Source organism: Oncorhynchus mykiss, chromosome 19, assembly GCF_013265735.2.
Source record: "Oncorhynchus mykiss isolate Arlee chromosome 19, USDA_OmykA_1.1, whole genome shotgun sequence".
Taxonomy (NCBI): Eukaryota; Metazoa; Chordata; class Actinopteri; order Salmoniformes; family Salmonidae; genus Oncorhynchus; species Oncorhynchus mykiss.
Genome location: NC_048583.1, coordinates 37,193,023 through 37,217,916, shown reverse-complemented (window position 1 = coordinate 37,217,916; position 24,894 = coordinate 37,193,023). Strand labels below are relative to the sequence as shown.

General features: G+C 44.8%; 1 protein-coding gene across 5 annotated transcripts in view; it reads left to right on the top strand.

Moving 5' to 3' along the window:
• cdin1 (CDAN1 interacting nuclease 1) overlaps window positions 1-24,894 on the top strand; it is a 76,689-nt gene that overhangs the window by 25,542 nt on the left and 26,253 nt on the right. For 3 of the 5 annotated variants that reach the window (XM_036954730.1, XM_036954732.1, XM_036954729.1), the window contains exons 7-12: window positions 4,280-4,417; window positions 7,827-7,906; window positions 8,181-8,230; window positions 10,229-10,296; window positions 13,763-13,828; window positions 14,275-14,380. In XM_036954730.1, the coding sequence (XP_036810625.1) occupies window positions 4,280-4,417; window positions 7,827-7,906; window positions 8,181-8,230; window positions 10,229-10,296; window positions 13,763-13,828; window positions 14,275-14,380 (508 nt within the window). The remainder of the gene's footprint in view (window positions 1-4,279; window positions 4,418-7,826; window positions 7,907-8,180; window positions 8,231-10,228; window positions 10,297-13,762; window positions 13,829-14,274; window positions 14,381-24,894) is intronic. The other 2 variants (XM_036954734.1, XM_036954733.1) reach the window with 1 other exon arrangement.

The window sequence follows — 24,894 nt, the reverse complement described above, 5'->3', positions numbered from 1 at the left end:
ATGACAATTAGCGCGCGCTAACTAGCTAGCCATTTCACTTTGGTTACACGAGCCTCATCTCGGGAGTTGATAGGCTTGAAGTCATAAACAGCGCAATGCTTGACGCACAACGAAGAGCTGCTGGCAAAACGCATGAAAGTGCTGTTTGAATGAATGTTTACGCGCCTGCTTCTGCCTACCACCGCTCAGTCAGATACTATGCAATGCAGGACACGCTAGATAATATCTAGTAATATAAGATAAGTTTAATGCTAGCTAGCAATTTACCTTGGATTACTGCATTTGTGTAATTCCTTGTGGAGTGCAACGAGAGAGAGGCAGGTCGTTATTGCGTTGGACTAGTTAATGTTGCAAGATTGGATCCCCCGAGCTGACAATGTGAAAATCTGTCGTTCTGCCCCTGAACAAGGCAGTTAACCCACTGTTCCTAGGCCGTCATTGAAAATAAGAATGTGTTCTTAACTGACTTGCCTAGTTAAAGATTAAATAAAGGTGTAAAATTATTATTTTCTTTAAATCAGCAAATCGGCGCCCAAAAATACCGATTTCCGATTGATATGAAAACTTGAAATCGGCCCTAATTAATCGGCCATTCCGATTTAATCGGTCGACCTCTAAAACAAATAGTCTATGAAAAGTTGCACAAATCATTACACCCATATACATGATAGCAAACTGTGTGATTATTTTGATTATCACAGTCAACAATACTCCTCCTTCGCCCATCCATACAGTTACCACATACCTTGTAAACCCACAATAACATGGTAACATTACAAAGAGCAACAGGATGGCGAACCAGGAGTTAATTTGCCACTGGGTGAAGAAAAAACATTTAGTTATTTTCCAAGTGTCAACTGGATGATTAAAATGGGCTGTTAAGTGAGCTCGGGGGACTTGCCTGTAAAAGGTTTATGAGTAATATTCACCGCCATATTCAAAGTGAGCCGTGAACACCAGGGTAATTGCTCTCTGTCCATCTCTGCTCCACCATGCGCAGCACATCAACCGGTCGGGCCTCTGTATATTTGTCTTGTTGCTTATTCTGAGGAGAAGAAAGGAGAGGACAGAATATTGTCTTTTGGTATTTCATAGTCCTTCACCCCCTGTGTAATGTTTGCCTTTGCTGGCTGACAGTCTAGGTCCCTGGACTGTTCTTGGTTGCAGCATAAATTCTCCCCTTCGTTGATGCAGTGGAAAACACGACCTGCTATGCAAAACGTTCAGGAGGACATACTGTAGCCTGCTTGTTTGGCAGGGTTCTTTTTCTAAAGTATCTCTACTTTCTTGTGTGGTTTGTTGGTATTTTTCAACCTTGAGACTTCACATCGTCACCATTTGATTCTGGGATCCTTTACCTCACCTAATTCATTCAGATGAGTGTTCTGTGTTCATTTCCTTCTAATTCCTCTCATTCACTGTCGCTCTCTGTCTGTCTCTCTCTCTCTCTGTCTCTCTCTCTGTCTCTCCTCTCTCTGTCTCTCTGTCTCTCTCTCTCTCTCTGTCTCTGTCTCTGTCTCTCTCTCTCTCTCTGTCTCTCCTCTCTCTGTCTCTCTGTCTCTCTCTCTCTGTCTCTGTCTCTGTCTCTCTCTCTCTCTCTCTCTCTCTGTCTCTCTCTCTGTCTCTCTCTCTCTCTCTCTCTTTCTGTCACTCATACACATCCCACACACACAATGATTCCACATCATTTCAATAGACACATCCTGGAAAGTGTGTGCCAGTGGGTTGCTTTATGAGTGAATCACACGGTGTCAAAACACAGCGCCTTCGATTTAATCAAGAACGAGATTAAAGTGGATGTGTGTTATTTTCAACTTCTCCACAGCACAGCCATTTGTCAAAGTCAAGTCTGTGATTGCTTTGGACCCACCGTTATCCACTGCCTGTCAAAATAGTAGCCGGAGTAGTGTGTAGAGCAAGGCAGACCGAGGCCTTCTCTGTCTGAGACACAGCCCACACAGAACCCAAACACTGGAACTAGGTGGGATTAGCTTCTTAAAGGCTGTACGGTAGGGACGGGCATTTGAAATGATTTCTCTATTCAAATAGTATCATGACATATATATATATATATATATATATATATATTTTGTTTTTTTCAGATATCCGCATAGTCCAAGTTCTGTCCTCACACAAGTGATGGGATATTGTACTATTTTAAATAAGAGTACCCATCCCTACAGTACAGTATAAATGCTGGGATCACACATGAAGGTGAAAGGAACCTTTGCTACGATGGATATGCATTTGATGTAAAAACAGACTTTCAATATTTATTTGCACACGTATGTGCTTCCATACTTATTAGTAAGGCTTCTGTAATGCAGCATGTAGCTTTGTGGTGACGACAAGCATCCACATTGTAAAGACTAAGACAAATCATTTGAAATATTTGAAAATGAAAAATGTCTATATTCTCAATCTCTTGACAATAAAATGCCAGATGATGTATAGGCTGTACAAAATAGATACATTCATGAATACAAATATAGCCAGTCTTCAAACATGACATAGTCAGGCTGTGTCATCCATGCAGCTTTCCCATGCAGAGAGCTGGTTCTCTGCTGCTAGCCAGCCTGTGTGAGTGTGACTTAGAAATTGACACAGCCTCTCTCTATCGCCTCCCCTCTCAGTGGTGACCTGCCTGGCCTTTGGCAATGAAGCGCTGCACACACAGGCTCCACGGTCAAATCTGGAACCTCCCTGTGTGTATATTAGACTTATGTAATGTGTTTCCATTATGAAACAATGCTAGGATAATTGTGTTTGCTGGCAATTAGCTAACAGGTTTGTTCAGGGCTATTGGCAGGCGTATCAATCACCCCCCCCCCCCCCCCCCCCCCCCCCCCCCCCCCCCCCCGCCGGACACACTGTGTGGTGTGTGTGTCGCAGGAGAGAGAGCAGTCTGCAAAGATCAATAGACTTCTCCTATATAAGGGATCTACCCCCAACTGGGTGAGCGACTCCTTGGACTAGCGCCATCCTTTTCTTATTCTCCTCTTTCCTTTGCATTTAAGAGACACAGAAATTGGGCCTTTGGGACTGTGGAATATATGTACAATCACTACAGCCAGATCAATACAGACTTTTAAATTGTTTTCTGTCTTTTTCCTTGTTTTGTTTTGCTGGTGGTTTGTCTCCCCTCTCTCCTCCTCTTCCTGCTAAAAGATTAAAGGGAGCATCACTCAGGCAGGACGATAGCGCGGCTATTTGGTGGCGCATGTAAATAAATCAATAGATTCAAAGCAGTTTCGTCACGTATTGAATATGATATCAACATCCATAATGTTCCTCGTCTCATGAAGACAGACTGGCTAGAGGGGAGGGGCAGGTAGTACTGAGGAAAACTCTCCTTTACTCCTAGAGAGACAACGAGAGAGGACAGTATTGCCATTCTAGGTCCACGTAATTTACAATTGTTCTCAAGAATTTTCTTCAGAATATCGGGATGCTTTGTGTATTTAGGTAGAATACATAAACCTACATCCATGCACTCTAATCCATAATATGATGAAGACTAGACAGTGTTTGAAGTTAAATGTTGATTGGTCACTGTTTCTTCTTTTTTGTCTTTAGCTAGGCAAGTCAATTCTTATTTTCAATGACTGCCTACCGGGGAACAGTGGGATTTTTACCTTGTCAGCTCGGGGATTCGAACCAGCAACCTTTTTGGTACCGTCCCAACGCTCTAACCACTAGGCTACCTGCCGCCTCTTAGTTGACCTCATGACTTAAATGTATTGAGGCTTGCCAATGTATAATGATGATGATGATGATACTCATAGCAGTCACTAACTAGGAGATTAGAGAGGGAGACTGAGGGATCTCACCACCCCCATCTTGTCATCCCTTCTCTCCCTCCATCCCTCTCTCCATTCTCCCCACTGACGTGAGTTGAAGTGCCTCTAGATTTAGATACACTTTTTTGAGGAGGCAATTTTGCTAGCTATTTGACCTTTTCCTTTTTCCCAAGGCCTTCCAGCAGATTAAATTCCTGCTCCATGTTTTCTAACTATGCAATTGGACCGCTGCAAGATTTATTGTCATGTTCGCTCACCAGAGAACCATGTACCAGAGAACCATGTAGGCAAGGTTATGTCGCCTACATTAGATGTTAACATTTCTGGAAAATGTCCATGGTTTTCAACATATTTCATGTTTCATTGATTTAATTTGTTGATCAGAAAATGGATGTAGCTTTAGACCCACTGTTTATGACTTTTATGGTTTCTCCCCTATTTGTCACTAAGGGCTTCTCTCTCCCTCTTGTTTGCACAAGATATGACCAAGATTGGTGCTGGAGCAAGACTCGCACATTCATACATCCGTTTTGTTTTGAATAATGAGAGCCAGGGCACTTCATTAGCAAGGAGGGAGGAAGCAAGAAAAAGAGTCGGAGGAGGGGGTTGTGGGCAAGGTAAGCAGGCGTGTGGCACCTCACTTGACAAGTATGCTAATTACTCCTTTTCATCAGAGGAACTGAAGTCAGCCCCTGCTGCAGACTTATGGCCTGACCCAGGAAGAGCTCTGTATGGTGGAGCCACCCCAGCCCAACCATACGCACACTTTCATTTCAGTGCTATCAGGGAAAATCAGGTGGAAGTAGATCAGTTCTGCCCCAGCAACCCCTTCTGGTGCTCTGCTCCTCCTGCGCTGTCGATACCACCCAGCACCATAATACACATAGCAGGAGGAACAACACACTTTTTCTCTCTCTCTCCTTCTCTCGTCTTCTTTTTATAAAAGCGGGAGGATACATTTTAAAAGGAGTAAATTGGAAAATCAAATGAGGGCTTTAGGTAGCCGTGGAGATTTGCCGAGCTGTCTGCCAGTGTTTGGGGCTCATCTATCATGTCCCACAAGTAGTCAATTCCTCCAGTATCTGTAAATGTTTTCAGATATTAGCCAATTTATATGCTCCGAGATTCATCATGGAAAATCAGCTTTAACAGCGCACATTATCAGGAGCCGTCTCTTTCCTGCTCCGTGACGTTTGATGAACGAGTGTCCTTCCGCAGCTCAATGGCTTGTGCATGGGAACGATGAGGGGGTGGTTGGGTTCGGGTGGGGGGGATATGCAGGGCTTGGTCCCCTATGAGGACACAAAAAAAAGGACTCTGTTTTTTAATTAATAAACAAACTTGCCGAGGAGCTCATCAGTGTCGAGGGCAATAACGACCGCCATCCATTATTGTTTATAACGGTCCTCCCTCAACAAATGTTGTCTTCTAATGAGCTTTTTTTCCTTCTTTTTCTTTCGCATAATGACTTTTTCACCCTACTGGAACAAGGGGGGGAGATGATACAAATGAAATGAGTAAGGAAAGAGAAATCAAGCAGGGTTACTAGTTACGTTCTTGTGGTTACAGTACCGAGCTACCTACCTTGTAGCATTGAGCTTTTTGTTTTGTGCGTTGGAAGCTCGACTAAACGGGATGTTGTGGTGTGTTTCTTTTACGCTAGCTGTTTTCTTTAGCAAATCCCAATGGGAGGTGAAGTGTTTCTTTCTAATGTTCTCCTCCCCACTCCTGCGCCTTAGATGTTGATGATATGATACCTCAGTCAGAATTGATGCCAACATGGGACAATTACAATACATTCGGTGTATATTTACAAGGTGTAAAGTCATGCTGCAGGCTTTGTTCTCTGCATGTGTGGCTGGAACATTTTGTGTGTTTGTGATGATCTAGTGTATGTATTTATGTGTGCGTGTCTGTGCGTCTCTCTCTTTGTGTATGTGTCTCTTTCTGTGTGTGTGTGGTGGTGCAGCTCACGGCGCCGTGGTGTGCAGTGCTGTGCGAGGCGGGGGTGTCTTTGAATAAATGTATGCTGATATTCGACGGAGGCTGCAGCGATGCGAGGGAGACGGGGATGCTGGGCTGGGCCCTGTTGTTATTTACTGCCGTGTTTGCGCACGGCGCATGGCGGGCGATTCCCGGCCTGCAAATGGCATTAAGGCCGGCCTGTGATGAATGAGCATTAGGGTAAAGTCATTTTAAAGGCAGCCTGATTTATTAGCGGCCTGGTCTTCCATTTTCATCAGGTCATTGCTTGGCTTGAAACTCCACAATGTCAGCTCCAAGGTCGCCCTCTTTATGGCTATTTATAACCCTATCTCTCAACAACAACAAAAAAGACCACGAGAAGAAACAAACACTTATCACGGCTACTCGAAAAAATAGCAAATGAATAACAAGATGTGAGGGAAAGGGAGCATGTTAGTGTATTGCTAAACTGTATACGTGTTAGTGTCGTATTACTGAATGTGAGAGACTAGAGTGTGGTGATGGTCAACCTCCTATTATGAGTGCTAGTAAGAAGAGCTTTAGTGGTGGCCGTTTGCCTTCGGGAACGTTTATTACACATGACTGTTTCGCAGAAGCAGCGTCAAATCTATAAAACTACCATTAGGAGGGGAAGGGAGGGGGGGGGGGGGATCAATCAAAATGCCATTAAAGTGGAATAAGTTGCCAATTTTGCTGATGTGGTTGTGGGTGCTTTGATTTTCCTTCAGATTATTAGGCACAGTCGAGTAGTGACTTTGTTAAGAGAAACGAGTGTTGCTGGCGAGTAATATGTCTCTCGGCTTCATCAAGTTTGCTGCCTCATATTTCCCACTGTATTGATTATCCATTATCATTTGTCATGAGGTGTCCTAACTCGAGGGGAAAATATAACCCTCTTTCTTCATTGCCGGCGCTGTCTGCGCGGAAGCATGGTATGGATCTGCGTGTGAAGGTACCAATCTCTGAGAAAAATGAGCAGAGACATAAAGCACAGCCCTGAGAGAGAGAGAGCGGGAGGGAAAGAGAGAGGGGAGTGCTGACTGGGCTTTGTTCTCCCTCCACTCGTTTCTCTCTCAGCACTGGGAAGAGCAGACGAGGGATCATATTTGTTCTTCCTCTGCCGGGGGTGTGATAGTACACAAGAAGACTAGCATCTATGAAGGAAGGAAAAGAGAGAGTGGAGGAGGGAGGTTCTGAGCGTTTTATGTGTTCTAGCAAAGATCTCGTCATAATGAAGGTTCTGGTTTAATAGAGGCTTATATAGGAAGTCGGGTCTTATAAAACCACAGTCCTTTTAAGTCGATTTTATTTCACTGGACACTGTTCACTCCTCTTCCTCCCCTTTTTTTATAAACCCTTCAAATTAGACTTCCTGTCTTCAGCCCTATCTACCTATCTACCTACACATCTCCGGTAGAGATTCCCTAGCTAGCTGTGTTTTTGGACAGGATCCATTCACGTCTGAAATATGAATAGAAACATTCCCAAGATTCTCAGTAATGCAGTGAGTCTGTCACGATCGTGTGTATATATCATTAGAATGGCGCGCCTCAACCATTTCGTCACACAATGATACAACCCATTTAATCCCAATCTTTTAAAAAATGATTTAAGGAATTTTTGCTGTTGCAGTAATAGGGAATCAATCCGACGGCTTGCAGCTCACTGATTTATAATGTTAGTAGAGCTTGAATGGGGATGAGAGAGGCAAAATAGTCATCATTCATAACGTAGATAAACTACATGGGGCTCCTGTGCTCTCGAGTGAAACTTTTATCTATGGAAAATCTCAGTAGGCTCCAAGCAGCCAGGCAGGTCGATGGACTAGGCTAGAAATACTGCAGTAACACTGGCAGCAGCAGGGTAAATTATGGTAAACCTGACCTTGGTGTTTATCTACTCTGTTGATCCTCCACCTTTGTATCTCCTCAGTCACTGTTACATTTCTAAAAGGTTTGTGGTATTTGGATTGGGGCGTTGTTGGGACTGGGATGACTAACGATAGTTTGTCTGCTGGCTTTCTCTCTGTCCTACTCGCAGCCTCCAAGCAAGTCCTCAACAACATGCTACGGGAGCCGTCTTTGATTCCAGACCAGGCTTTAGCCAATCACGTCTACCAGGTATTTGAGTTAAACGTTTATACTGTAGCAAATAACATTATAATTCCACACAACATAATTGAATTATCACTGAAATAGTGAATGTGTGTTATTAGTTCTAAATGAATCCGTACTGTATCTATCTCATTTTTAATGTCCTGTAGCAAGTCTTGCGTGTGTGAGTTAAAATTCAGAAATATTAAGCATGATTCCCAACCCTTTTTAACGGGTGTGTGGGCTTCTTTCTTCCTTCCCCCTGCCTGGGTGCTGTAATATTTTTTCCCCCTCTTTTCAGTGCACAATAAATGACTGCTGTTATGGACCACTGGTAGACTGCATCAAACAGTATCCTTACCCATAAATGTTAAGCCTGAAATTGACGAGGAGCTATTGAAGGGGATGAGATGTGTCTGGCTTTACCTGACATAAAAGTTCTGCTTCAGAGGGGAAGTGTTTCATCCTGACTTCCCACCGTCCCCGTTGCAGGGGTGGAGGAGAGGAGGGGTGGAGGAGAGGAGGAGGAGGCGGCTGATGTAAATGCATTTCTCTTGTTCACAGAGTGAATCAGGCCCAATGTTCTATGCCACAGGAAGGGGGTAGGCATGCGTATTCACAGCCATTTTCTATTTACTTCCTGTGGGTTAAGTGGCTCTTGAAATGTGACAAGTCCAATAGAACAAATGGACCAGGAAGGGGGATACTGTAAGTCGAGAAATTAAGCAAAGTTGAAGTTGTTCTGGGCCCCTGAAAATAATTGTTTGAGTTATCAGCAATAGAGTACATTGAATGTTGTTTTGGCAAATATTACTTTCTACCATTAGAAAGGTGTCTTCTACTGCCATTATGCTACATTGACCTTTCCCTGTTTGCCTGTTCACCTGCCTGCTCAGTAAAGAGAGCAGTCCGAGTTATCAGCACCATGGAGAGTTCTTGGCGTGTCACTGCCACATGAAATATAGCCCTCCTAGCTACTACCCCTCTCTTTCTCTCTTTGTCTTATTCTATCACACTCTTGTTCATTCTCTCTCTTTTTCTCACTTGATCATTGTCTCTCCCTCCCTATCAGTGCAGCAGTGCAGGCCCAGTGATCAGAGAGTGGGAGATGGGCAGTCACCACCACCACTACCTCCTCTCTCTTTCCCTCTCTCCCAGATAGGAAGGCGTGGGTTGGGGCAGCAAGAGGGCGCAATTGGGGGGGGGTCTATTTGAATATTTAGGGGCAAGCAGCTGGGGAGTGCTATGTTTGCGTGGGGCAAGGATCGGGGTGCGGTGTGGTGGGGGCTTGTTCTCTGTTCAGGGGCGGTCAACCCTGTCCCATCCTGCCCTCCGTCCTCATCCCCCCCCTCTTCACCTTCCTTTCACCCTCCTCCCTCCAGCGTCAACTCACATTCACTCACTCCGCCACGGCCAGTTCATGATAACCGCCCCACTCCTATGTGCTTTTGGAACGGCTCCATGTGGACATCAGAAGATTGGCTCTGCTGCGTGTGTCACTCAGGGCATGCATGTATTAATCGCCAGTGTCTGAGTGATGTGTGTGTGTGTGTGTGTGTGTGGGGCGGTTTAATGCCTGAAGGAGTTTTAGCATTTTGCCAAAAAAGCTAATTATGCATATATCTGCCCCTTCATGAATGCAGAATGCTTTCCACAGTTTCCCTTAATTCACAATGGCATTTATTCTAAAGGCACATTTATTGTTTGTTTTTGATTATTCATTTTTATGAGCAGTACGGTCCAGAGGCTGTATGCGTTTTGCCAAATTGGCACTTGCTCAACATTTTGTTTCCTCAGAAAAGTGAGTTTTTGTAATCTGCAGATTTGTTGTTTAATTTTGATGGATGGCCATAAAACCCCTGCTCAGATTATGTTGGGTAGGGGCATACGATACGCATATACAGCACATAGCTTAGCATGAGAGCTTAGTAGCTGTCTCATCCGATGTCAGGTTGATGGGTAACTTCAGTCCCTGTAGTAACACATACGCACACCCTTACATACTCTTAATTCACGCACACTCTCACGTTGTTGCCACAGCAACCATTTTAAGGGAGGATTGCCGTTTCCATAGCAACCCACCAGCCAGGGGGGAAAAAAATAAGTATTTTTTTTTGCAGTGGAATTTGATGGATTTGTAGGGAAACTGTTATTCTCTCTCGAATGCAGTTGGACTTATCATTAATGAGTGGTAAATGCTGTGCCATTACAATGTGTTTTCAGGCTTTGAGTCACAACCAGTATGTGCTAGATTTGATCTAGACTCTCGAGCGACATCCATGTTTATCCTTTGAAAAGTGAGTAAAAGTGAGTGCTGGTGGGTATATGTCCTTAACCATTCACCCCTAGTGCTATTGGCCAGGAGGCCGAGGTGCTCCTACGTGACAAACTGAAGGAGAGAAACCTGTCCTTCTTAGGTAAGACTACAGCTCTCTCTCACACACCACAACAGTTAGCTAAAGTAATCTGGCCATGCGTTCTGTTTTTTTCACAGGAGGAGAGTTAAAAAAGGAAACGTGGACACGAGTGATGTAGAGTGGGTGTTATCTCCCATTGATTTACTAACAACCAGGAGCTGTGTTATCTAATACCCTGTATGTTTAATTCATGCGCTAGCCCAGTATGAATATTTGATGAAATAAGAGCTTCAAAGATACTGACCTAATGTTTGATACTCAGGTTTCCTCACTCAAATGGTTTCATTTAGAACATTTTACAAAATGATCCGTTTCTGCCCAGATGTATTTTCCTCCTCCTCCTGAATGGGGTGGAGAGACATGAAGTAGTATCTGTTCCTTTAATATTAATGCTGTTTAAGTGTTCATCTTCAGTATTGTAGTCTCATGAATAGATTGTTCTAGGAAAGGGTTTTGCTTATACAACACAACCCACATAGCTGAATTCATGTTGAGTAACATGTTTCTGAGTCCGGACGAAATACTCATGAAATGCAAGTATCCAAACAAATGCCCTGGTTTTAATGTTGTATTAGCCATCATGCATTAGTCTGTTTTTAGCCATAATCACACTGTTGACCATAACAATTGGTAATTTCCCCTCAAGCAACGCTAGAGGCTTTTCAAATGTGTTTTCTACTTCATTGTGGCCTTCCCTCCCATCCACTATTGTCTTGTCCAGAGAGTCTAGGTTAAGGTAGTGAGTGTCCAGGTGTGAAATTGTTCGAGGGAAATTTCCCCCATCCACTCCCCTCGGTCAGATGAGTGATGAAGGGGAAAAAAGTAATTCCCTCTGTCATTAAGACGATATCATTTATTTGGGCCTGGAGTGTTGACCTTCCTCCAGGCCTGCGTGGATGACTGTTCTAAAACTGTCACGAGTTTAGGGGCCTCAGCATGGCGTTAGGGGCCACAGAGGCAGCCCTGCCTCACGACACCTAGCCTGATAAATGGATTGGAAATAAGCTCCCCTGCAGTCGGGACGGGCCATTCATTTTAATCAAAGGTGATGTAAAAAGGGGATTGGCGCTGCATGACAATGTCAACAGCCCTGTAGGTGTTAGGAGAGAGACCACACCGCCCCTCCACCACCACTATGGGCCTCTGGCTGTAGGCTGCCTGCCACAGACCTTCGCCTCTCCTCTCTCAACCCTTTACCTCGAGACCACTCTCCGCTCTGTCCCCCTTTCTGGCCCATTAGTCGAGCTTGGCTGGTGACGAAGAGGCAGGCCCCCGGAATTGAATGACCTGGTCAGACTGAGTTTTAAATCAGGTGTTGGGCGGATAATGGGCGAAGCGCGCCAGGAGTCAAGGACAATGGCTGCGGCCCGTGCAGGAAGGGGTCAGGCTCACAGCGGCTGTAATGCCAAGTCTCTGTCCCTTTCTTTATGCTTTATGACTCTCAACCATCCCATCTACTGCTGCTGCTAGTGGAGCTGTGGAGAGTGGAGTAACTACCAGGCTTTATACCTCCACCATCCCATCTACTGCTGCTGCTAGTGGAGCTGTGGAGAGTGGAGTAACTACCAGGCTTTATACCTCCACCATCCCATCTACTGCTGCTGCTAGTGGAGCTGTGGAGAGTGGAGTAACTACCAGGCTTTATACCTCCACCATCCCATCTACTGCTGCTGCTAGTGGAGCTGTGGAGAGTGGAGTAACTACCAGGCTTTATACCTCCACCATCCCATCTACTGCTGCTGCTAGTGGAGCTGTGGAGAGTGGAGTAACTACCAGGCTTTATACCTCCACCATCCCATCTACTGCTGCTGCTAGTGGAGCTGTGGAGAGTGGAGTAACTACCAGGCTTTATACCTCCACCATCCCATCTACTGCTGCTGCTAGTGGAGCTGTGGAGAGTGGAGTAACTACCAGGCTTTATACCTCCACCATCCCATCTACTGCTGCTGCTAGTGGAGATGTGGAGAGTGGAGTAACTACCAGGCTTTATACCTCCACCATCCCATCTACTGCTGCTGCTAGTGGAGCTGTGGAGAGTGGAGTAACTACCAGGCTTTATACCTCCACCATCCCATCTACTGCTGCTGCTAGTGGAGCTGTGGAGAGTGGAGTAACTACCAGACTTTATACCTCCACCATCCCATCTACTGCTGCTGCTAGTGGAGCTGTGGAGAGTGGAGTAACTACCAGGCTTTATACCTCCACCATCCCATCTACTGCTGCTGCTAGTGGAGCTGTGGAGAGTGGAGTAACTACCAGGCTTTATACCTCCACCATCCCATCTACTGCTGCTGCTGCTAGTGGAGCTGTGGAGAGTGGAGTAACTACCAGGCTTTATACCTCCGCCATCCCATCTACTGCTGCTGCTAGTGGAGCTGTGGAGAGTGGAGTAACTACCAGGCTTTATACCTCCGCCATCCCATCTACTGCTGCTGCTAGTAGAGCTGTGGAGAGTGGAGTAACTACCAGGCTTTATACCTCCACCATCCCATCTACTGCTGCTGCTAGTGGAGCTGTGGAGAGTGGAGTAACTACCAGGCTTTATACCTCCGCCATCCCATCTACTGCTGCTGCTAGTGGAGCTGTGGAGAGTGGAGTAACTACCAGGCTTTATACCTCCACCATCCCATCTACTGCTGCTGCTAGTGGAGCTGTGGAGAGTGGAGTAACTACCAGGCTTTATACCTCCACCATCCCATCTACTGCTGCTGCTAGTGGAGCTGTGGAGAGTGGAGTAACTACCAGGCTTTATACCTCCACCATCCCATCTACTGCTGCTGCTAGTGGAGCTGTGGAGAGTGGAGTAACTACCAGGCTTTATACCTCCGCCATCCCATCTACTGCTGCTGCTGCTAGTGGAGCTGTGGAGAGTGGAGTAACTACCAGGCTTTATACCTCCACCATCCCATCTACTGCTGCTGCTGCTAGTAGAGCTGTGGAGAGTGGAGTAACTACCAGGCTTTATACCTCCGCCATCCCATCTACTGCTGCTGCTAGTGGAGCTGTGGAGAGTGGAGTAACTACCAGGCTTTATACCTCCACCATCCCATCTACTGCTGCTGCTAGTAGAGCTGTGGAGAGTGGAGTAACTACCAGGCTTTATACATTTTGTGCAGTGGCAGTACAAGTGTCAGATGTAGCTAATGGTTTCACTGTTTTCTGCTGTCCTCGGCTGTGTCTTGGTGCTTTTCCAACACTGAGCTTTTGTTATCAGTGTGCTGCGGTGGTAAAGAAAGGCATCTTGGATAAACTATGCTGGTTGGTGTGAAAGACCTACTGGATTTCTGAAAGGTCAATCTAGAGAAGATAGAAACCAAGCCAATGCTTTTGAGTGGATACAACATTATGAATGTTGCACTGTATCACTACATGCTGTCACCAAATAAGTGTCAGCTTTTCTTTAGGTCTTTCAAGGACTATAATATGGGGAAATGTCAAAATGCTAAAATTACTGTGATTTCTGCAGATGAAAACCAACTGCGAACCAAAGGTTATGACAAGACGCCTGACATTATTCTGGAGGTGCCAATCGGTACGTATTTATTTACACGATAAATGTCAGCGGTGTTATTTCATTTTCACTTGTAACTGCTATGGTCAGTTAGCTAAAATAGCTAGCCTTTACAGCTCTTTTGGATATGATTACAAGTGTCAAGCCTTTGTAATAACAATACACATTCCCCTTCCATTCTAGTTGATGTCACTGAAAAGCTTCAAGGTCTATTTAGCAAGAAAATGTCACATGTCCTCATCCAAATGTTAGTTCTATTGCTTGCTTGATTATACTGGCTGATTAGAGCTGACTATAATATGATTATAGTTTAAACAATCCACTTGTGTTTTTTTTTTTATAGTGGGTGGATAGACATTCTAAAGGACTGTTCTCATTTGGAAAACATCTTAGGCCTGAATGTAAAGGCAGGGTTAGACCAGAGTAAATGCACAGATCTATCACCTTTTTGTGTTTTCTTGTTTCAGCTGTGGAAGGCCATATTGTCCACTGGATTGAGAGCAAGGCCTCGTTTGGGGACGACCACAGCCATCGCACCTACCTGAACGAGCAGTTCTGGAGCTACTGGAACAGGTACGTCTTCTCGTTGATTTCCACACTGCATGGCAAAATCACCCAAACCTGCAGTATACTACGCTTGCAGTACACTTTCTAACATCTTCCAATCAAACCCCTTTTCACATCATTAGCCGCTCCCACCTTTTTTTTTTGTCTGTTGAAGGTAGGTCACGCCTAGGTCATATAGCTGTGTGTAGAACAACTTCCTTCAAATGCAGGTCATATCCACTCCAAACATCCCCACCGTGTAACATTACCCACTTCCTCCCGAAGAGGGTCACTGCATGGACGTACGTGTAGTAGGACTAAATTACAACACGAGTCACTTCCATTAAGAAACGTCTCTGGGGCTGGATTGTTTTCCAGACTACACAACACATTGTTTGAAGGGAAACGCGGTGAAACGGAAGGGTGATTAATCCCCTCGACTCTGTTGTCATGAGAACCCCTGGACAGGAATGAGGGAGGGGGGCTGGAGAGTCCCACCCCGGGGAGGAACGGAGGCGTGCTGCCGGCCTCGTGTAGAGGCCCTTGCATACAACACAGGACCTCTTGTCATTGTCTCCGAGTAGTACTCACACTCCAGGCATCTGCCAGGGAGTCTCAGAGAGGGAAGCCAGGCCCACGGCGTCTCCCTCGAGGAGTTAACGAAGTTTAGTTTTAAAACAAACTGTAGCGACAGTGGAGGGGAAGTGAGGAATGAGGGGCTGTAAAACAGCCGTTTGTGAATTCTGCTTTCTCAGAAGATAAGTATTTTTTTCATCTGGTCAGCAAATTTACAAATAGTGCTCAAGTAGAAATCCGTAGTCCTTGGGTTGTACTGGTGAAATTATCTATGATGTGTACCAGAGCATCATTCACACCGTTGTGGCTCAAATAAACCCATATCGTCCCTCTGAGCACCCAGACCGCCCGCCTGCCTGGCCAGTAGGGCTTCTCTTACTCACTCACCGTGTTGACTGCTTCCATAGTGCCACGCGCCATGGAGACCCCATCTTACAGGTTTAGTAACCAAGTGACCGACACAACAACCCAAGTGTGTTTTGTGTCAGGGCATGGCGGAATATAATTGAGGGGGGAAAGCGCTCGCGCGTGGCCTATCTCTCCTTGCCTCGACCATGGCTTCCAAATGCACCAAGCCTGAAAGGTCACACCCAGCGCTCCTACCCCCCTCCTCACAACTTGGCCACTACAGCCCCAACCCTGGCCCCACTCAGCTGTGACGGCCCGCTGACACACAGTGATATGGCGGCCAGTGCCGGAAGGTTCCAGCCACCCCATGCTGTGTCCAGAGACCAGGCAGAGCCAGGCTGTGTGGAGAGGCTGCAGCAGAGAGAACAGCCTTAATTTGTTTGGTTAACTGATAGTTGTCACTTTGTCTAAAAGGTCATTATGGCGAAGTAATATGATTTAATCTGTTTTCCAGCAGTGTGATAATGACAGTTATAATTGACAGCAATTTGTCAGTCTCGTATGTCACAAATATAACTACTTGGATTCTTTTGATGATATTACCGATATTTATATTAAAAGGTAAATTAGGAAACTGAGGTGGAATAGTTTTACAGCAGGAGAGCGTTAAGCATGTGTATAGACAAATGACTTCCTGATTGACTTAACAGATGCCATCTAACCAAACATCTGCCTTCCAGGGAGGATGATTCAACAATATACTGAGCAGTGAAATGAAAGCGACCAGCAGGATGCCAAGGTCATAATCAACAATGTGTTTTATTTTCTCAGTCTAATATAGTTTTATTTGGAAATGGCATGCTTCCCAAAGGCAGGGGGGATAGAAATGTTCTGAGCTCTGTGGCATTTGATAATGTTGGCGACCCCAAGAACCCAATGTCACTGGAGTGTGACACTCGAAGGACCATCTTTGATGGCTGCCATTTTTAGTGGGCCTCATTAAAGCCCCTTTAAGAAAGTTGTTGACCAGAAAAAAAAGTTTTGGCCTGGGTTCCAGAACATTCCGAGACCATGAGGGGATGAATGGCGTTTTAATGAGAAAACAGTTGAATGAAAACTGTCTCAGTCGATCAAATCTGACATGATATACGAGTCAAAGTTTGAGAGACGGGTCTTTTATTCCTATTAGGTCCTATGATTAGTACCACAGGCAGCACGACACGGCAGCAATAACAGCAGACGACTGAGACTTCGCCTCTGTGCCCAGCCCAAAGTACATGTAGTCTGTTGTTGTTATATTGAGAGGACAATAGTACTTACCCATCTTTTTATTTTTTATTTAACCTTTATTTAACTAGGCAAGTCAGTTAAGAACAAATTCTTATTTACAATGACGGCCTACCCCGGCCAAACCCTGGGCCAATTGTGCGTCGCCCTATGGGACTCCCAATCACGGCCGGTTGTGGAACGTCTACCTGCTTCAACAGAAGCTCTTGGTATTAAACTAGAGTTATGGAATACAAAACAGATAAACTGATTGGAAGATGGCATCTCTAAGCCTAAGAACCTAAGATATCTGTCCATTCCTGTCTTCATTGGTATTCAGTGCAGTGGCCTTGTCGGGGTGCGTTAAGGAACTGACAGTGTAGATCCCATCATGTCAGCCAACAGCCTGGTCAGATAAACGCTGCCGTGTCAAAAAACATGTCAGTTTCTTCAGACCCCACCTTTCCCAGCACCCTTGTAATTTTTAATTGACATTTACTGCTGACATTTTGAATGCGTTCCCTCGTGTTGTTAGGCCTGCATGGCAGAGTCTGAGAGGCATGAGCTGCCCCTGCACTTAGTGTGTGTGTGTCGAAGGGAGGAAGGCAATGAATTTTGGGTCACTGCATTGTTTGCAGTCACAACCATGTCAAGCCAGAGAGCGAGAGAGCGAACAAGAGAAGGGGAGCGAGGGAGGGAGAGAGAATGATGGGGTGACATCATCCTCCCTTCTCTTCTCATTAGCAGTATCATTTCATGTGACGGGTCCTGGAGGGCTGAGGGCCTTTGTGTTTGTCCATTCCTTCATTCACCCATTCTTCAAAGACCGGTTCCAGTGGAGGCAGTCCCAGCCCTTTGGTTTCCCTTCTACATGACCTTGTAATACCACCGCCACATTGTGGAATGACTTCACTACTCCTGACTGACGTTTCCAGTGATTTGCTTATTTTTTCATGTATTTCCCTCCCTGCTTTTTAACCGAACTTCAGCACACAGGGCTCGCTTTAATTGTTCTTTGTTTGCCCTCCAGCCTTAAAAAGGGAGCACCGGCTGTGTATTTCCTCGAAACGAAAACACAACATAACTAATTTTCCCTCCAAAGCCCTCACCAACAGCATTCATCATCCAAACAATAGTCTTGCCAACACACTAACCTCATAATAAACCCCTCTTCAGCGGAGTGAAGGGTAATGACGCTGAGCCTCGCTATGAGGCTCCGCGAGACGAACGGAGGAAGAGACTGGCGTGTTCAGGCCCAGTGCCTGGATGAGATGGTACGGCATTGCCACGGCAGCCATTGGTCTCCTCTACCCATCAATCTTTTGCTGCTGGCGTTCCAGACTCCGAGCCAGGCAGAGAGAGAGACAGAGGCAGCCTACTGAATGGGCAAATAATTGAGTTATCAATCTCCCCCAACTATCCAGAGTTGCATAAAAATTATTCACCTGCCATTGAATATTACACAAATAATGAGCCTCCTGTGTGTTTTAGGAGAAGTGGGTTTCCTAAGGAACTGCCCCCGTCGTTCCTCCATGATAATGTAAATCAATTGTTGGCAAAGGTTTCCTAATAAATGCTGGGTGGTGGGGATGTGTTTGTTCTAGATGTATAGTCATTTATTATGCAGACGTTGGTTGGCAATTAGCCTTTGTTTGTGTATCTGAATGTGCTCTGGCGGTCTGTCATGATTTACAATGCTATACGATACGGGTTGTAATGGTTTTGTTTGACTCATTGATTTAGGCCATCTTGTTGGGTCTCTTCTGAATGATGTGTGTATCGTGTCTTTGAGAGGGGACAGGGGACTGGGCTGAGGGGTGAATGTCCGTCTGGGATGCCAGAATCTCTCCTCTGATCTGGCCATTGGTGTTACTTAAAAGCAGCATTTCTGACAGGGGGATACAAAGTGCTGATACCCGTTCTCCCTCCATCTATCTGACGCTTGTTGTCCAATTATTCTTTACGCCTGTCTGTTTAATGACCACAGTGAAATCTTGATCGCCAAGTTCACATTTTTCAATCATTTCCCAGACACTCAAGTAAATCATAATGTAGCCTCGGTTTTACCAACACATCTCACTTTATCTCTAAATGATAATGCATCGCCTAAACAAACCCCCAAAATCTCATTTTCCACAACAAAAGCCTTTTCCAGTCATTGTGATATGATATTGGTACAGATTAAAAGGGCAAGTGTAGAACTAAATAATTAGATTCCGGCTTCACCCCCCCCACCCCCACCCCCACCACCACACCATACAGGACGATGAACGGCCTTTGTGGAAATGAGCGTGATCGCCGGCCCACTCTCTCGCTTCTACCCAAAGTTAATCAGCTGTGCAATTCGTAAACTGCAAATGTGTCAGAGTTGAAAATGTTAGCGCTCCTAATGGAGGCTTGAAAAGGTTACATCTGATAAGAAGCTGTCAGACTTCCACAAAAAACTGATTTATGGCATTATAATGGGACAATATGGCTCATTTCTCCCTCCTATGAAACTGGGGTGAAGACTTTTGGGTTTGCCATATACATCATCCCGTTGACCACTTGCCTGTTGTTGACGTAAATGAAACGCACTCTCTCCCAGTAGTATCTTCTTCCTCCCTCTTTGTTCTAATGATGTGAAACTGTTTCATATTATGATATTGTCTACAGATAACGCATAGTTTCCACATTTTCAAAGCACATGTCAATGCTCATTCTTAAAGATCCACTATGCAGAAATGTCTCCACCGTTTCCTGGTTGCTAAAATTCTAATAGTTCACCTAATTTCAATTTAATCGACAAAACAAGCAAGTATAGTGTAGAGTCATTGTACCATCTAAACCACTGAGAAATATATTTTCCATAACCACAAATATAGTATTTGCAGCTGTTTTGAAGCTGGTGTACAAAACCGAAAGTAAAAGATCAAAAATGAAACTTAAAAATGGAAAGCATAGAAATATCACACACAGAACAGATCTACTGCTTCTTAGATTTGCTTTCACTGTGAATGACAGATCTTTCCCCCATAAATGAACAGAATCTGGTAAATCTGCTCTGTGACACCTTGACTAACGAACAGATAGAGAGCTGTTTTATGTTAGATTTTATATGAGTTGACACAGCTGCAATCGGACATCTTGATTAATTTCAGAACTTTTTCCAATTATTTCAGACACAACTGTGTGCTACTGTTTTTACAGCAGAAATTGCATGATAATTCTGTTATAGTCTTAGCATGGTCAATCTGATAGCCCTGACATCAAATTAAAATTTGAATGTAAGAAATTGCTATAATGTGTTCATTTTTAATGGATATGTCCATCATTTTGTGGTACATCCTTAAGCAGCAAGGCCAGGAATGTCTAATTAATAAATTGTAATGACTTGCTCTCTTGTGGACAAGCCTTGTTGCGTTCAGTTGATTATGTATCTGTCTCTATAGGAAAGTGTTATGGTTGGACACTATGAGATACAGGATAAGGTATGTTTGGTTAGGAGAGTATCCTTTGTGCATTTGTGTGTACAATACACAGTGTACCGCGTAGGTGTGTACATGTGTGTAATGCTGTGTATTGTGCACGATGTTGTGTGTGTGTGTGTGTGTGTAGGCAGTTTATGGGTAAATGGGAGTGTACTTTTGGCCCAGTGGCAGAAGCAAAGCGGGGCCATCATAGAGCCAGAGCAGATAGAGGTTGTCACCTGTGAGTGGGGGCCGCAGCCAGCGCTGATCCGATGAGGCCAGACATTACAGGGCCGTCCTCAGGAACAGGGCCCCGTGCCTCTGGGGTGCCAGTGTGACAGGGACAAGACCTGTGTCGTGCCACACCGCACCTCGCCACCTCACCTCGCCACGAGAAACATGTGCAAAGAGGACAATAGGCACCGTTGGGCCATTCCAAGACTGGCGATAGTGATGTTGATACACAGTGTAGTGGTTCCTTTCTGAGAAGGACTCCTGTAATTTTCAGCGACGATAGTCCTACGTTAAGAGGACATACTGAAGTGATTGTGTTACTTCTTTACGGACAATGTTTTTATACAAAGTCCAGGTGTGGATGAGTTTATTTGACCCATTCACTGTGAAAGTGTTGACATCAGCTTTTCATGAGAAATGTCCGTAGTCCTCCCGACATCGTCTTATCCTCCCATTCATAATGTTGTGGATACCCCATGTGGAGTTGGAACGTGCTCCATTTGATTGTTTCCTTTGTTACAACATCCTCTTGGAGAATATACCACAGCTAGAAAAACAAGTCCACAATGGAGGTCCCCCGGGGCTTCCAGAGAGAGTCTTTCGGGCCACAGCTGTAACACATCACACCGAGCTGGAAAGCTACATCGACTCCTGTATAACACGAGCAACTCCGAAATACTAATGGCAAATGACAAGTAGGCTTGATGCTTTAAGGATTTCATGCTTTTAAGGACGCACATTTGGGTGCATTGTTTAAGGCGTCTGATGTGTAATCCTCAACACTTCAGGTCTCCAGCAGCCTCGGGATTTAACCGCTCGACGTTAAGCCTCCATGTCACCTATTTATTTGACTGGGTTTGTCTCTGCCTGCCTGCGCATTATCCAAATTTGTCGTTTAACGTTGAGGGCGGCTGCGAGTGGCTTTGACACGGCGGGCGGTGTGTAGAAACGAGAAGCGGGACACAAAGAGTCACCCCAGCGTTAGGGGGATATCCCCAGCCTTGCCGTGTGACAGTTAGTTTAAGACGGAAAGGAAAGCCTTCAGTAAATGGAAGAGGCAACATGAGCAACGAGCCTCATGCCTCACCAACAGATTTCTGTTTGGTTGCGGAACTTCTCTCTCTCTGAAAATGAACTAACATTTTTTTGTCAGCCTTCAAGATTTCTGTCATCAAGACTTGTAGAGCCATGCGTGTTATTTAACAACAACAAAAAAGTATTTTTCTTCTCCTTCTATGGTTGACCTTTCGGGTTTCATTCCAGGCAGAAGTCAGCAGCATTTGTCATCCCTGTGAGATCCTGTCTAGGGGGCGCCGCACAGAGAGGAGTGGGCCTGGATTAGAATGGCTTTTTGTAAAAACCCAATTATACAGGAGAATTCTGATGGCTGGAATGGTTTTGAGCAAACGCGGGCCCCTGACCCCCCCCAAAGACATTGGGGCCCGGTCGTGTTAGAACCGACGTGACGGGAGACGTGCACTGTTATTTTCCTGACACAAAGATTTCCTTGTGAAAAATGGTGTGTGCACGCCGAGCAGAACGACCACTCAATCCACTGTATATCACACCACACACAGGCCAGTGCACACACACATTGCACACGTTGCTGTCGGAAATGTCTGCATGTATAGAAAGCTACAAAGAGATGGCTGAAGATAGTAGGATAATTATGGCTGTGTGGGCTGGGTGTTGTCATATGAAGGCTGTGCTATTCTAGCATGCTGACTCAAGCCATTGTAGGGAACGGCAAGGGTGGCTTGAATACATTTTTATATACACACACATACTGTTAGGAGAGGGTTGTTATAATGTAATGTATTTCTAAGGGCCCTCAGATAAAACCCCTGTAAGTGTTTTATTTTATGTGGCTCCACAGTGGGCTTTAATAGCAGCCCAAAGTCAGAAACTTTGAAACGGCTTAATTGTGGGGCTACGGGTGCAGAGGAGGGCAGAAAAGGCCCATAAGTCATCAGCTATATCCCTCTATTGTACAAAGAGGGCTAAGGAGAGCACTGGACCATGAGCCTCATGGCTGTCAAGAGGAAATGGAGGCGGAAAGAAGGGGATCCATACCCTGCCTGCTCCACGTTCTCCGGCATGGCTTTACAGCTAAAATATGCCCAATTGAACGGAAACAATCTGGGCTTTTGTTTTTCTATCTAGCAACATTCCCGTGACATTTGAGGAATTGCATTAGGTGTAGAGGGAGAGGTGTCCCCCCCCCTTCTCTTTCTCTCTCTCTCCGGTTGAAATGGAGAGAAGAGGAATGCATATTTTAGTTCTGGTTGTGCTAGCTTCAAGACATTTCAAGTGTTTAACAGCTTTTTGTGGAGGATTACGTTTCCCCCTGGTATTTTTGATACTAATAGCCACTTGCATGTAAGTCTGATTTTACAGTATAAAGTATGGTAATAAAGGGGTAATGGTTAAGTTAATCTTCATTTTCACATAATTTGTTGATATATTCATTTTTGGTCTTATATTTATATATTAATCTGATAAGGACAGACCACTAAATGCAAATATTTACATTAGTTTGAGTCCCCCCAAAAATCCATGTGTTGAATAAATGTGATAATCTAGAGAACATAGATGTTTTTCCTTTTTTGTTTGTTTTAAAATAGCAACTCTCTAACACAGTTGTCACTCATGGTCTTCCTAGACCCATCACTCATAGTGTGGTGTGGTGCTGTGAGCTGGTGATTAGTTCTTTATAGGTAAGCAACATAACTGCTTCCTGTTTCTAGACCCACTGTACCTTGCAGGGTTGACCCTGTACTTTTTCTGCTGTGTATTTCCCTTCACCCCCCCTCTGGGTTTTCTGGGCACCCGTGCCGTACATTTCCTCAGTTACACATCTTGACGTTATAATCAAGGACCAGATAAATTACGCTGCTGAAGATTTCTTTTCCTAATCTGGAACAAATTTAGTACAAAGTGGAACAATGTGGTACGTACCACTCTGCCGTGTCCGCCCACACACTACAGTGTGTAATAATTCAGCCTGTGATGTTTTCCTAGATCTCTTTTCTGTTACAGTTTGACCTCTGTGTGTACTGACCTCAGAGAGTCACACACATGAAGGTCCTTGGCTGATTTGTACCCGAAAAGAGTCTTTTGAGACTCAAAGGGCGACGCGGGGTCAACTAAAAGTTGTTGTTTTTTCTCGTGTTTTTTTTTTTTACGGAACCCATGGTTGCCGAGAGGTCTTCTTGAATAAATCACAATTAGCGAGCAGCCTTCGCTACGAAGCCACTCTGACTAATAGGAGGGTTATAAACGAAACTCTGAGAAAATAAATGTCACCAAACACCAGTCGCTCCTTATTTCCAACCTAATCAACAATGTCAGGAGAATAAATGCATTTCATTTTTTTTTAAGTTCATGTTATATTGTCTCCATTGTTTAGTATCCTTTAATCAGAATGGTGTTCAAATGTAAAGCTTTTCAAAAAATGAATCGATATACAGTTAAGATGAGCAGTTTTTCGGCTCTTTTAGCTTATCTGCACTTGAGTAATACATCTAAAGTGTACAAAAGGAAATCCAAAATGTAGATGTAATGTATTAGGTAAGACCAGTTCTACATCCAACGGTAACCCTGACATTGTTTGATGGATGTACCATAACGCAATGTATTCAGAAACGGATAAAAAGCGGTTGTGTTATATCACTGTACTATTTCTCAATAATGATATTAACAGGGCTGTCATAAATAGATATACCCATGTAATACACGTTAGTACTTGTCTTTATTTCTACGCTGGCTTGGCATTTGCTGAAGAGATTCAGCAAAACCAAGTTTCCCCCCAGCACTCTCCTCTCCCGTCTCTGGTTTGAGTTTCACGTCTCTCGCCGGCCTGATTGCCTGATAGTTTTAACATCTCTGCCCTCGTAGCCATCGGTGGGAGTGGCGTGTTAATCAAAGACACATGAGGAGCTAGCGTCCAAGCTTTGACATTCTGATTTCACTCATCAATTCTGGAGGGCTAATGTACAATATCTATCAGGTCAACAGATTAGCCTCTTCGAAAGCCTCGCACATTATATAAACCATTAGGTGAAAGGCAGTCGGGCACTAATCTACATCTCCTATGATAAATGGGTCCCTCCAACCAGAAGTCCTTGACTACAGATATGTCCTGGTAATGTTCTTTATTTTTTTGTGGGCCGTAAATGAGGCCCAGAGTGCAGACCTTTGTGGCCGGGGCTTGAAAGGGTTAACGGAATGGTATGATCCACTGTAATGTTTCATCAGGTGCGGGAGGTTGAAACGGACAAGGCAGATATCCCAGTCCGTTGGACTGATGCCCGAGAACAGGCAGACATATTTTTTTTAAACAAGTGAAACACAAACTCTGTCCGAGTTTGGGGCTTTGAGCCACTCCCTTTGAATGGCGGCCGCGGAGACGTCAAAGAAATCCATTTCTCATTTTGAGGGATATCTCTATCAGCTGGCGTGTAGGCTTGCGAATCTTGGTCCATGTTAAACCCAGGGTCTGTCTCTTCAATGACGGCTGTATGCTTGAAGGTGACCAGTCTTGTTTTTATTATGGCCGTCTGTGTCAGGGAGGTTAGAAATGAGGGGGCAGAATAGAGTTGTCTGGTGAAAGGACTCTGATCAAAAGTGCCACTTCAATTTGAGCACAGCTGCGGCTAAGCCAAGGCT